Genomic DNA, 14,489 nt, shown 5'->3' with positions numbered 1-14,489 from the left:
AATTGGAATTGTAAATTTATGATTCAGGGAATTAGTTTTCTTTCCGTAGTAAATAAAAGAGAGCATTTAGGTTAGTAGGTCTAGGTAAGTGTTTTCGAGTTTAGGGGTGATCAAAGAAGATGACAGAACTTTCTTAAGGACTCTCGTGATTGAATTTCACTGTTAAAAATTATGAGTGAGTTAAAGTATTGGGGCAATTTTAATTTACTCATTAAATTTTCAAGTTTGATGGCCCTTAGGGCCCTATTGAACAAATTGTTATTTTACCCACAATCCCCTAAAATTCATTCAGCTCAATGGACATTTCATCTCTCATTGGTAAGATGTTTGAAGACATAGCTATATATGGAAATAGGATTTTGTTGGTATTGTTGCTGGTCTTTTCCAGTTTGTAATCACTCTACTTTAAAAAATGTATCAATTATTTTTCTATTTTCTTTTTAGCCCTATCTGCTTTGATATGATTGAGGAAGCATACATGACAAAATGTGGCCACAGCTTTTGGTAAGATGATTTTATTTAGTAAAATTATTTTGACAGTCTTAAACTTGTGTATATGTAGTCAGTGAGAAGTTATGTTTTTTAAGCTAATGTTGGTTATTTTGTAATCATATTATTTCTTTGACTGATAAATCTTTACAGGTTTGACGGCTCAAGGCAGTAAGCATATGGTTGGTGCGTAATTTCTGTAAAGTACTTAGATTTACCATAGGTTTTACAGATGGATTTAAAAACTTTTGGGTTTGTTAATTGTTAAAGAGCTTTGCTGTTTTAGAAAATTGTGTTGGGGGCTCGACGGGGCGGGGCAGGGTGGTGAGTAATCAGGTAAAGTACCTTTAACTCACCTGTGGGGAGAGATGTGAGTGAGGCCCAGGAAAGCAGGCGAGAAGGATGTTGGAAAAGCATGTAGAGGCTGAAGAAAAATTCTGTGTTCCTTCCTTAACACTTAGCTCAGTGTTACCTTTAGATTATATGTCACATTAATCTGTGTATTTAAAATAATTTTTGGCTGTGGTAAGATACACATAATAAAATTTACCATCTTAACCATTTTTAAGTTAAATGATGTTAAGGTGTGCACATTACTATGCAGTCAATCTCCAGAACTTTTTCATTTTGAAAAACTGAAACTCTGTACCCATTAAACAACAACTCCCCGTTTCCCCTTCCCCCAGCCTCTGTCATTATTTTACTTCCTGTCTCTGTCAATTTGACTATTCTTGATACTTTACATAAGTGGGATCTAACAGTGTTTGTCTTTTTTGTGACTGGCTTATTTCACTTAGCATAATGTCCTCAAATTTCATTCATTTTATAGCATGTGTCAGGATTTCCTCCTTTTTAGGGCTGAGTAATTTTCGATTGCATGTATATTTTATATTTTGTTTGTCCATCCATTTGTTGATGGACACTTGGGTTACTTTCACCTCTTAACTATTAATAATACTGCTTTAAACATTGGTATATAAATATCTCCTTCATACCCTGCTTTCAGTTCTTTGGGGCACATACCCAGGAGTGGATTTGCTGGATCATATGGTAATACCATGATTAATTTTTTGAGGAACAGCCATATAGCTGCAGTGCCATTTTACATTTCCACCAACAGTGCACAAGGGTTCCAGTTTTTCCACATCCTTGCCAGTACTTGTTTTCTGTTTGTTTGTTTGTTTGTTTTTAAATAGTGGCCATCCTAAAGAGTGTATAATCTGTGTATGTTTAATTCTTCTTGTTTGTTTATTTTTTGTTTAGGGGTGGTATATTCTACTTGCAATCAATTGTCTCCATAAATTATTTACATTGATGTTGTATTATTTTAGCCTTGCTATTTCTGACTAATAATATAATAGTCACTGTATTCTAATTCATGTTGAAGTTAGACCCGTAACTCTCCTGAAGTTAAATATGATATCTGGTAGGTTATTATCAATTGGTCAAGAAAAGTATGGGGTGTTATCACTATTCTGTAAGACCTTTAGTTTTATCTGGAGTACGATGCTTCATTGATAGGTATATTCAACCTGGCAGTCATTTAAAAAGAAGTTTCGAATAAAAATAGCTTTCTTAACTGTCATTATTGGGGTTCATGAGTCACTTTCTGTTCTATATTGCTATTGAAATTCTGGTCATGCAGATCTTGTTTTTAGGCTGATACATGTGTGGTCTTGGTCTTTTCAGGCTAATTGCTGTTGTGCTCTTTGGTGGATGAATTGATCAGCACCTTAGCATTCCATGGGAAACCATGTATTCTCTTGGAGACTTTAGACTTGGATCATTCTGGAAAAGTGGGTGATTTAGATAGAGTAGGCTTTCTCAACCTTGGTAGTTGTGACACGCCAGACCAGAGGATTCTTTGTCATGAGTGACTGGGTATTATAGATTGTTTAGCACTATCACCTCTCCCTCCAGTTATGGCAGCCAAAACTATCTCCAGACATTGCCAGATATCCCTTAGGGGACAAAATAGCCTTCAGTTGAGAACTACTGATACAAAGCTAAAGGAGCAACCTGTTGAAGTTAGTAGACCAGGGTTCTAGTTCTGGCTTTAAAACACCCTACTTTGTTAAGTCACTCAGCCTATCTCTTCTGCTGCTGCTCTCTACCTCCCTCCCCTATCTTCTTCCTATTCCGTCACCTCTTCTTTCACAGATTTGAAGGTGTTAACGTGTTAGATTGTGAAGTGAGCTTTTAATTTTTCCTAACTGCCATCCTCTAATTTATGTATTCACTGTATCGTTTTAAAAAGGTGAAGAGTCTGCTGAATCAGTTCAATAATCTTGCTTGACTGTGTTGTGAAGTGTAATCAATTACTGATTGACTTAATAACTAGACTGGCCTGGCCTTTTCAATGAGTCCTATAATCTTCATGGTGTGTCTATGTCATCATAATTGGAAAGCTCTGTTGATTCCTTAAATTCCTTTTTTCCCCCACTTCAAATACATATAGTTCAAGCTTAATAATCCTTGTTACAATTAGAGTTATTATGTTACACTCTGATGTGAATGTGTTTTACAGTGTCTACCAGAGAGCTGATTTTGGTGGGATAGAGACCATAACTTGACAGGAGCTAATCTGTAGGCTGGCACTCCCATTGTCAGGCTTGCTAAATGGTGAAACATGTTTGTACTTTTGCTTAAAGCAAAAGCTCATAATTGTTTACCCTATCCTGACAAGTGAGGCCTGTGGAACTTCAGTCATTAACAGTAGTTCTTTGCTAATTTGAACCTTCTCTGGTAATCTGGAGCCAAACCATATACCACTTCAAGGCTCTATCCAATTATTAACACTAAATTAAATTGGACTGCATCAGCTGTTTATCCCTTGTCCCACTTATAAATGGTTAAGTCTTTTCTAATAGATTGGAGATAATATAACAGGAACTTCTTTCATTTTATTCATTCCCACTTGACAGTGAATCAGGGATTAGCTATAGCCTAGCTGAAACTCAATGATATAATAAAAAATGGGGCTTCTATATAATACAGAGATGAGGTTCGGTCTTTCTCTTTGCCCCTTTGCTGCCTTCAGCTTATCCCCTGCACCTGGCTTCTCGGACCTCATGTCTACCACATCTTCATTTACTATTTGCTTCAGTACAAATAATTTGTAATTCACAGGTTCTCTGAGTATTGTCATCTGCCAGCATATCTGCAATCAAGCCTGGGTGCCAGCTTGCCTTTTGGGACTTTTGACTAATTCATCATCTTGCACCTTTCTGTTCATCTTTCTTTATACTTGGTTATTATGTATGACCACGTACTAGAGGACACAGTACCCCTTTATGTCAGCGCACTGTGGTACTGAATAATATTTTTTAAGAGTTTCAGTGTGAATAGCTATTGAAAACTTCTCAGGTGGATCCAAGATCCCCTTTACCTCTTTATGCCCACCTGTTTTAATCACTAGTCTAGACATTTATCCTTCTTTTGGAATGTGAAACATTGCATTTGGACTGGTGATGATCAAGTATGAGTAAATTAAATGAATGAGAATGAATTAGAGTTACTGTGGTAAGAAATACTGAGCATTTCTCGTCGAGCTTTGTATGACTCAGAGGCAGTGTTTCTTTTTTGGTTATACCTATTTTTTCATTTATTCAACATGTACTGAGTTCCAACTCTTTAACAGGATATTGTGCTAGGCATTGAGGGTACATAGGTAAGTAAAACAGATCTCTGCTTTTAATGAGCACATTGAAGAGGGGCTCACAGACACGTACACAAATTAGTACAAACTAAGGTAGTTACTATTTCTCAAACTAGGGCTGGTCTACCTTGGGGTGGTAGTGAGGTAATAGATGCTATAAGATAAACTGATGCATCTTGTCACTTCAGTTTTATACAGTGGTATGTAATTTGCTGTGTTTTAATTTTATAGTATAGATGAATATTTTTAAGTACAATGCAGAAAAGTCACTTGAACGTTTGTTCCTGAGGATAGTTCAGTTCTTTCTGGTTGTGTCCCAGACTGTTTTTCTTCTAGGACAGGGTGATGTGGTAGTAAGCCTACTGACAGGGAATATGATTAGGGTACTGGAAACAGGAAAGGAAGGTGTTCTGTGGCATTCCAGGATATCGTCTTGTATACTGACAAACTCTTTCTCTGCTTTCACAACTTACCTTGTTCTTCTTGTCATATTATTTGCCCATTTTCTAACTATCATTTCTTTATAAAAGTCATTTGCTAAAACCCAAAATGTCCATCTCCTTATCTGTCAACCTCTATCTCCCATCTTTAATAACCTTCCCACTTTCTCTTGTTCATGACTTGCTTTATTTGGACTTACAGATTTTTTTAAGGGTTAAGTCTTGTCGTGTGGGAATATTTTTTGGTAATATTAACTCATTTCCTTTTTCCCTAAGCAGATTATACATTTTTTCATGTTCGGTCTCTTTATTATATTTCGATATATGCATTATCATTCTCTCTTGCAATAAAAATAAAAACAAAAACATTTAGTATGTTATTTCCTTCATTGAAATTTCCATGTAGGAAATTTCCTGTCCTTTGTGTAGCTTATTTTGTGGTAATACGGTAATCATAGCCTTGTCGTAGTTGCAAGAGGTTATGATACTGTTTCTGGAACATTGTGCAAGTCATTCGTTCAGTATATACTTGAATACCTGTTACGTGCCAGGCGTTTACCGTAATCTTTAGGCCCCTGTGCAGGGCCGAAGACAACTGCTCCACTGCTACATAACTTAAGTCCTTCTTTTACTTACCATGAATGTAACAAATGTGAGATGAGAAAGTAGTTGGTAACTAAAACAAAGAAACCTGATTGATGTAGGTTTTTGTTTTTGTTTTGATAAAGTGGAAGGTTGTAGGTACATAAAAAAATCAACTTCAGTTTATAAAGCTGAAATCACTTATGGTAATTCAGGTATAGAATAAGAGAAGTGCTTTCTTTTTTAGGAATTATCTTTATAAATCAACTTGTAATTTCTTAGAAATAACTTTTTTTTTCCTAATTGTTAGGAGCAATGCATGTTTACTATGGAAACTTGAATTAAAGACATCTACAAAGAAAAAATTTCCCACAATTACGTAACCCAGAGACGTATACTGTTTAACATTATAATGAATATCTTTTTTGGTTTATTTTAAATGTACACATGAACAATTGTTTTTAATAGAAATGGGATTATATAGTATCCACTGTATTAGAGATTGTCATTTTTATTCTGTAATATAGCAATGTAGTGACTTTTTTCCTAATGTCAATTTTATATTTCTCTGGGATTTGGTTAAACAATATTTTAAAAGTTTTTTAAAAATTATAAGATAATGCACAACTGTAAAAAGCCAAACATTTCATAAATAATATAAGGTACGAAAGGAAAAATTTTTCGTAATCACATTTCTTCAGCTATAACTATTAATAGTTGTTAGATTATTTTTATTGGCTGTATCCATTGCATTGGATTGATCGTTACAAATTTAGTTAGTTAGTTTCCTAGTGTTTTGGTTGCTTCTAATTTATTTTGTTATTTACGGATAACCTTGAGTTGAACTTCTTTCTACATACTATATAGTTCTGCTTATTTCCTTAGGGTAAAATTTCTAGCAGTAAAATCACTACGTCAAAGGGGATGCACATCCTTCAAGTTTTCCATGTAACTTGCCTTCTAAAAACATTGTGCCAGTTACAGTTCCTGCAACAGGACATGAGTTTGTTCATATCTACACATAACATAACTCCTTAAGTCTGACAGTATTTTCTTTATGTTTCCACTCTGATTGGTTAAAAACTAGTATATAATTTTAAATCAATTTTTTGTCTTAGTGAAGGTGATGATTTTCTTATGCTTATTGAGTAATTTTTGTCTTGTTGATTTTCCTGTTTTTCTCTTATTTTCTTTTTTACCTGAATGCACTCTTTTTGTATTAAGGATATCGGCACTCCAAGAACATGGATAGTCTGCTTGCTTAACTAAAATCACAGTCATTTGCTTTTCTTGGTGTTGTTATATACTATTTAAATTGCATAAACTTAAAAGTTATTACAGCTTTTAAATTTCATATTCAGTAGATTTGTTATTTGAGTTTATTTTTCAAAAACTTTTATATACTATTATCTAATAAATGCCCTATGTATCTTCTTTATGATGAAAAAATATAAGCTGAAATAAATTGGTAACTGTTTTATTACTTATGTTGAAAATGAGGAATAGAAGACTAATAGGCATTTTTTTGTGTGACCAGTTTATTAATCTGTCACTGATTTAATCAAACCTATTTTATTTTTTCTCTGTTAATAGCTACAAGTGTATTCATCAGAGTTTGGAGGACAATAATAGATGTCCCAAGTGTAACTATGTTGTGGATAATATTGACCATCTGTATCCTAATTTCTTGGGTGAGTCTTTGGAATGATATTTTATTTTTTTAAATATTCTTTCTGCCAGCGTTTGTGCTAACATTAATTTATTCAGAAAACAAAGAGGTAAGCAAGTCTCTCTTTCCTACTCACCAGGTGCTTTCCCCAATCTTACTTGGGTTGTGACAGATTCCGTACCATATGTTGTTAGTACCATATCATATTATTTTTAAGTTTCATTAAAAAAAAAAAAAATCGACACAACTCTTAGAATTTTCATAGATGTCTGGACAGAATGTGAGCCAAAGGAGAATGTCAGATGTTCAGAAAATCTCTTTATACAGTTTGTGCATTCCTACTGTTTCTGCTTCTGGGGCAGAAGTGAGAAGCAACAGAAGAATGGGTTTATGGCGAGGGAGAAGGACAGAAACCAAAACAAACAAACAAACAACAAACCTTGGATATGAGGATTCCTGAATGAGGGCAGAGAGTCTGTGTCATGGGAGACAATTAGAAAGTAAGATCTGGGGAAGGTAGACATGGATATAGAACTTTTGAGAGAGGAATGATAGCTGGAGAAGAGAGACACAAATAGAGAACCCTTAAGGTAAATGGTAAATGGTTGGGAATAATATCTACTTAGAAATCAATTGTGAATATCTGAAAGTTCTACATGTTGAAAAGCCTAAGATACTGTGGGAAATCTTTAAATTGAGTTTTTGGAAATGAAAGTTAATTTTCCAGAGATTACTCTTCAGATATGGGTAGGCATGAAGTAAGGCACTATTGGGTATGTTTACTATTGGGTATGTTTAATTCTTCATTCTAAAGAGTAACACACTCAGAATTCGGGTGTGATGTCTACTTGTATATTAGATTCTGACCTGCCAGTGCTTCCGTTGCAGTTTGATTTTGTTCAGCTCAAGTGGTGGTTTATAATAAATCATACATTTGAACCTTTTCAGCTATGGCTTTCCTTTTTACTTCTGCTCTAAAATTACATTGGCTCCAGTCCTCTTTTCTCTTTCACTTTTCACGACAATTCAGTATCTTTTCATCACTGGATGATTGCACAGCAGAAAGGAACCCTGAAGGAAATATTTTAAAGATTTTCTGTTGGAATACTAAGTTCTTCTAGATAGATAAAGTCTTATGACAAACTTCGAGAAGGAACTTAAAAAAGGGGGCAATACTAAGTAACATGATATTCTGCAGGACTGGACTTCATGGGTCCCTAGGTTAGATAACGGAAAAGAAAGTCCTGCAAAGCTGAGTCTGTCTGAACTTGGGTTGATGCTGCCATGTGGGCTCTCGAATCACTTTTCTATCAGTTGTTGTAACTTTGGAAGACTACCTCTTGTTTTGAATGGTTAAATACAGAAAGGGGTCTAATGTTCTGAAGATTTGGTGTTTACTAAATGTTTTAAGCAACATTCCTTAATGAGTCCACAAGTTAGAAATTCGCTTCTGTGAATTCCTAAATGGTGAGAGTGAGCACTATACACTAGAATAGAAGGAATATAAAAATGTACTGTTTACGATGGAAAGTGATTTAATACATTTTGTGTATGTATTCTCAAATACATGTGTCCAGTGAATAGTGAATTCACAGTTACTGATCTTCTAAGCTAGAAATTATCTTGGTGATGATCTAGTTTTTAACTTTCTCTTTTTATGGATAAAACATTTTGGTTTTGGATAACTGGAGCATAAATATTTTTGAAGTGTTTTAATTATTGTACAGCTTCCAATGTGATTATATATGTCAGCCATGCAAATAACATTTCATCCTGATGTATCTATTTCAGTTTTTCTGTCCATCACCAGTCTTTGCCTTTGTACAGTCATGGTTAAATCCTTAGGTTCCCACAGTAGGTAGATAGGGAATGTGTTTCCCGTGCACACAGCATGCCACTGAGATCTGTTTCTGAAAGGGAATACCACTGTTGGAAAAACTCTTCTAAGTTACTTCTTTCCATTGTTATCGTTTGAGATTACATGATTTGTATGGTGCCTGCACTTCTTGCTTAGGTTAAGAAGACCTGAGCCTTTTAAAGACCTGAGCATGGTAAACTAAATATATGTTACATGATTCTGAAGTATTTTAGGTCCCCTTGCACTTTTTTTATTGATGAGTTTAGGACCCTTCACTTTTAACGCTATTTACTTGAATCATAGGTAGAGGGCTGGGCTACACATTATCTGTACCAGTGGGTTTTAAACTTTTTTGCTTGGGTGGGTGACCCAAGTAAAAATTCTGAAAAATAATGTGTTTTCACACATATTTTAAATTAGAATCCAGAATTTTTCTTCATAAGTTTTAAGTGGATGTAATTTTAGGAATATTGTAAATACGGTTATCTAAAAATAAAACTGTGATCTCTTTGAAATGTATCCAGTGGAATCTAAATATCAGTGATTTATACTTATCATTGATTTGAAAATAGACACTTTGTTATCAATGAGACATTTCATTCCTTTTCTGTTTGAACTACTACTAAAATTGCATATCTCCCACATAGTTTTATCCTGTTCTAAGTGCTTTCTGTACAATAACTCATTTAATTCTCAGTCCTATAAGATAGGCACTGTTGTTATCCTCATTCCTCAGGTGAGAAAACTAAAGCCCAAAGAGGCTGAGTAACTCGCGTAGTTATACAGCGAGTAAATGATGGAATTGGGATTTGGTCCTACGTAAGCAGTATGGTTCAGTGGCCTGTGCTTTTACTATACTATCCTGGCTCTAAAAAGACAGTTGCTAGAATGGACGATTTAGCAGTAGAAATGCATTGTTTGTTCTTAGTACTATGGTTGTTATAAAGATCCATAGAATTTTATAATTATGGATTTAGACTACCCTTCAGGTTCAGTGGTATATTAAATTTCTTGGTAAAATGTAAATTACAATTATTTAAGTCACAGTTTTGATTCACATGGTAATTGAAACATTAAACTCTTATTTGTGTGCTCCTCTGTATTCCCAGTACTACATTATTTCAAGCTGCCTCCTTTATCGTCCCTGGATTATAATAACTTTGCTTGTGAGATGCCTACCAGGTTCTTCAGAATCAGGCTCCAATCTGTCTACATTTCCAATCTTAGTTCTTAGCCGCTCTTAATCATTAACAAAATCACTGTGACCCTGTGTTCCAGCCATATTGATTTTAAATCATTTTATCTCCTACTGTTTTATGACTTTGCCCCTCGCTCCCCCCCCACCATCTGAATTCTTTCCCACTTCTCTTTCTGTTTAATGAATCTCTGTGTGTCTGTTTTGGCCCAATTCTAAAGTCACCTTTTTTGTGAAGCCTGCTCATTAATTTTTGATTGATCTTTGTCTTGTGTTCTTCGTAAATCTGTTCAATGATAGCAATGATTATCACATTATATTACAACTGCTGTGTCATATATATCTGTCTTCCTACTCTGAGTTCCTTGAGTCTTGGATTGAGTCTTACTCATCTTTGAAGAGTGGATCCTTAGTGTGGGCTTGGTCCCTCTCTTGTTTGAAAATATTTATATTTGGATGGTAGTTTAGTGGAAACTATTAGATGGATTTGTATCCCAACTTTGTCTTGTACTATATGTCACCATGTAAAGGTTCCTATGCTCTTGCTCTAATATTCCCTCATCTCTAATATGGGGATAATAACCCATGGGATCATGTCTATAAATTAAAGTCCCCACCTAGTCTAGTGCTAGTTTCCCTTTATCATTTTTAAAGATCAGTTGGCTGTTAAAGACAGAACAGTTGGATTAAATGTGGCTTAAACATTAAGGAAAATGTAAACACACAAAAAGAATTTCTAGAACTAGTTAATTCTGTGGCTAAGTGATAGTATCATGTTCTTTACATCTTTCTGTTCCTCATCCCCCTCATATTGTTGGTCCTCTGGGTAGCTCCCCTCAAGATTGTGTGATGGCTCTAAGGAGTTCTAGATATCATCCCTTAATGAAGGCAGGGAAAGAACTTGTTTTTCTCCTATTTCCAAAAGACAGCATACCCCCATTAGTCAAAACTACCATACGTCACATACTTAACCCCATGTCAATCATTGGCAAGAGTGTAAAATAATTAGATTGGCTTAGCTTAGTCAAGAATCATCCTGGGGGTCTCAGGAGGGGTGTAGCCTCTGAAAGTATGTGATACTCTGACACTTGGAAAAAAATCATGTTGTGATTTAAATAAAAGGGTAAGATAGATTTTGGGTAGTGTCTGCCATGATGTGTGTAGAAAAATCACAAACAAAAGAACAACTAGAAATCTTTAGTGCCTACCTCATAGAATCAACCAGTTACCACGTAGAGCGTGGGACAGCCTCATACATGAAGAATTGTCTCTCTCCTAGTGTCAATAGTGTCATCATTTAAACATGTAAGAGCAGGTACATAGTCTGAAGAACTCTCCTGCCGTAGTAATAGCAGTAGTAATCATAGTAATAGTTCAAGCTGTAATAGCCTCTGGCAAAACTTTCTAATTTGAAATAAAATAAAAACCTAGCATTTTCTGCTTAGCATCTTTTTAATTTGGGGCTTTTTAAGATTAAAATGGAATTCATCTAAACAGAACAATTAGATGATATCTTTAACAAAATACAAATTATGTGTGCTTTTTGTTTTTTTTTGTTTTCAGTGAATGAGCTCATTCTCAAACAGAAGCAAAGGTTTGAGGAAAAGAGGTTCAAATTGGACCACTCAGTGAGTAGCACCGTATGTTTCAACTCTTATTACTATTTTTTATAAATTTCAATTCATTGTTTTTATTGGTTTACTATTAGATAGTAAGGCTTAGTATGTTATTGCTTTTTCTTTTTTTTAAACAAACTCAAGAACATATATATGTATATGTGTGTATATATATATATATATATATATATATATATATATATATATTTATTTATTTTTTAATTTTATTGGGGGACAGTGTGTTTCTCCAGGGCCCATCAGCTCCAAGTCGTTGTCCTTCAATCTAGTTGTGGAGGGCGCAGCTCAGCTCCAAGTCCAGTAGCTGTTTTCAATCTTTAGTTTAGGGGGTGGGGGTGGGGGCGCAGCCTACCATCCTGTGCGGGAATTGAACCGGCAACCTTGTTGAGAGCTCACGCTCTAACCAACTGAGCCATCCGGCCGCCCCTCCATAAGCTCAGTGGCAGCTCATCTTCAATCTAGTTGTGGAGGGCGCAGCTCACTGGCCCAAGTGGGAATCGAACCGGCAACCCTGTTGTTCAGAGCTCATGCTCTAACTGACTGAACCATCCAGCCACGCCTTATTGATATTTCTTAAAGGAGATTTGTATAAGAGTGTTTTTTTATTTAATAAAGAACTTGCTTAACTGCATTGTTTAAAATTTACTCATCTTTTGAAAGGTCTGGTGTGATCACATCAAGACAGAGTTGGCTTGTAATACATGATGTTTGAAGAATTATTTGTCAGGATGAAACTATGTGTAGTAATTTGGAAAAGCTGTTGAAAGGTTCATAATTTAAGAGAATTAGCCCCAAATTATTGAGGCAAGTGAGCTTAAATTAACACCATACAATCAAATACAAAGTTGAACATATGGCTAGACAATTAAAATCAAGGCACTTATTTTGAAGGGAATTACACCTTTAGATATGCTGACTTAACATATGTCTTGATTATGCCTTTCACATCTGTTATTTAAATTCATTTACGGGAGAAATAGTGTTTAAATTGTAATTACAAGGCAGTGGGAAGCCACTAGCTGGGAAGGAGCAGGTTGATATCTATGTATTAAACATATTAGGAAATAGCAGTTAAACATTTGTTTTAGACTCTAAAACACTCTTTTTAGGAAATTATTGTGTTTCTTCTTTTTTTCATTTTTAGAATGGCCACAGGTGGCAAATATTTCAGGATTTACTGGGAACTGACCAAGATAACCTTGATTTGGCCAATGTCAACCTCATGTTGGAGTTACTAGTACAGAAGAAGAAACAACTGGAAGCAGTAAGTGGCAGCTGAACTTAAAAAAAAAAAAAAAAAATTGTTTTAAATGATGCTCTTTATTATGTGGAAAAAGATCTAGAAATATTTAAAAATAATAAGGTAATGTCGCTTAACCCATCCAATTTTATTCAGCAAGAAACATCTGCAAAGTGTCATTTCTAACAGATTCCCCTTTTTCTAATAAAATAGAGAACAAATCCCTTATAATGTAACTTACTTACAGTGGCCAGTTTGTACTAACAGAAGCTGAGTGTTAAGAAAGATCATGAGAAAGTACAGTTTCATTTTAATAGGGAACAATTATATTGGTCATTTTTCTTCTGATGAATATCTTCCTTGCTGAATCGTTTCCTCTTCTCATATGAGATTTGAAGGAGAAAATAGAGATTATTTTTATCTACATAAAATCCTTCCAGCAGGTGTCCTTTGCACAGCAGCAGTAGCCTATGGCTTAACTAAGGGCATTAGAAAGATGGGAACTGGAACTAAATATATACTGTTTCATGTAATGAAATGTACATAAATGTAAAATTTTATTTCATGTGAAATGTGAAGTTGCATATATTAGGAATTGAATATGATCCAGTATAAGCAGTGCATCCCTTAGCATGAGCAAATACCCGTCCTGACCCAGCTTAAACCAGAAGGGGGATTTATTGATAGGATAGGGGAGTGAGGAGGTCCCATACATAAAAAGGAAGAGCTAACAACCAAATGTGGGAAAGATTGGAACCATGGCTTCTTTGGGGACTATTACGAAATGAGATCAGTTCCTTGAATGTTTGTTGTGAGTCTGTCTTTTGTGCTTCTCATGTGTGTGTTTCTTTGGGACAGGAAATTATTTTCTTTTCTCAGATGTTTATCACTTGGTGGATAATGGGTTCACTTGTACTTTCTCATTTATATTTGTTTTTTGATAGAAGAAGGAAAGGGGCTTTCCTTTCCACTACAGTTAAAAAAATTCTGTGGATAGATTCTGATAACATAGCTTGGATCTGGAACCCACCGTATAGAATGGAAATCTTTTAGACGGAGAAAGGAGTAGGTGAGGTTGCGGTGACCAAAATGAGTCTCCGATGCTGTATCTTTTAGGGAGGCAGGGTTGGTGAAAATTTGTCCTTTGTTTTTTGTTGTTGTTGTTGTTTTGGGGGGAGTGGCAGGAAGGCTTTATCTTTTATTTACTTATTTTAGCTTTATTGAGCTATAATTGATATGCAACATTTTATAAGTTTAAGGTGTACAGGATAATGACATATTTGAAATGATCACCATAATAAGTTTAATTAACATCCATCATCTCATTTGGATACAAGAGAAAAATCAGGGAATAAAAAGTGTTTGCCTTGTGATGAGAATTTTTAGGATTTACTCTCTTAGCAACTTTCAGATACCATACAATAGTGTTAACTATAGTCATCGTGTTGTACATTGTTATATCCTCAGACTTATTTATCTTGTATCTGGAAGTTTCTATGTTTTGGCCACCATCCGATTCCCTCACCCCCCTGCTTTTGGCAGCCACAAATCTGATCTCTTTTTCTATGAGTTTTTTTTTTTTTTTTTGAAGGTCCTACAAATAAATGGAATTATACAGCATTTGTCTTTCTCTGCCTGACTTATTTCATTTAACATAATGTCCTCAGGGTCCATCCATGTTGTTGCAAATGACAGGATTATCTTCTTTTTTATGGCTGAATAGT

The 14,489-nt window shown here is 34.9% G+C and overlaps 1 protein-coding gene across 5 annotated transcripts in view; it reads left to right on the top strand.

Moving 5' to 3' along the window:
- Positions 1 to 14,489, top strand: part of COP1 (COP1 E3 ubiquitin ligase) — a 115,240-nt gene that overhangs the window by 12,827 nt on the left and 87,924 nt on the right. For 3 of the 5 annotated variants that reach the window (XM_019727802.2, XM_074322296.1, XM_074322295.1), the window contains exons 2-5: positions 445 to 504; positions 6,763 to 6,860; positions 11,455 to 11,531; positions 12,670 to 12,789. In XM_019727802.2, coding sequence (XP_019583361.1) covers positions 445 to 504; positions 6,763 to 6,860; positions 11,455 to 11,531; positions 12,670 to 12,789 — 355 coding nt within the window. The remainder of the gene's footprint in view (positions 1 to 444; positions 505 to 6,762; positions 6,861 to 11,454; positions 11,532 to 12,669; positions 12,790 to 14,489) is intronic. The other 2 variants (XM_019727875.2, XM_074322298.1) reach the window with 1 other exon arrangement.

This window comes from Rhinolophus sinicus, linkage group LG17 (genome assembly GCF_036562045.2).
Source record: "Rhinolophus sinicus isolate RSC01 linkage group LG17, ASM3656204v1, whole genome shotgun sequence".
NCBI classification, from domain to species: domain Eukaryota; kingdom Metazoa; phylum Chordata; class Mammalia; order Chiroptera; family Rhinolophidae; genus Rhinolophus; species Rhinolophus sinicus.
Note: the sequence above shows the minus strand (reverse complement) of the source record. Positions and strands in the feature narration are given on the sequence as shown.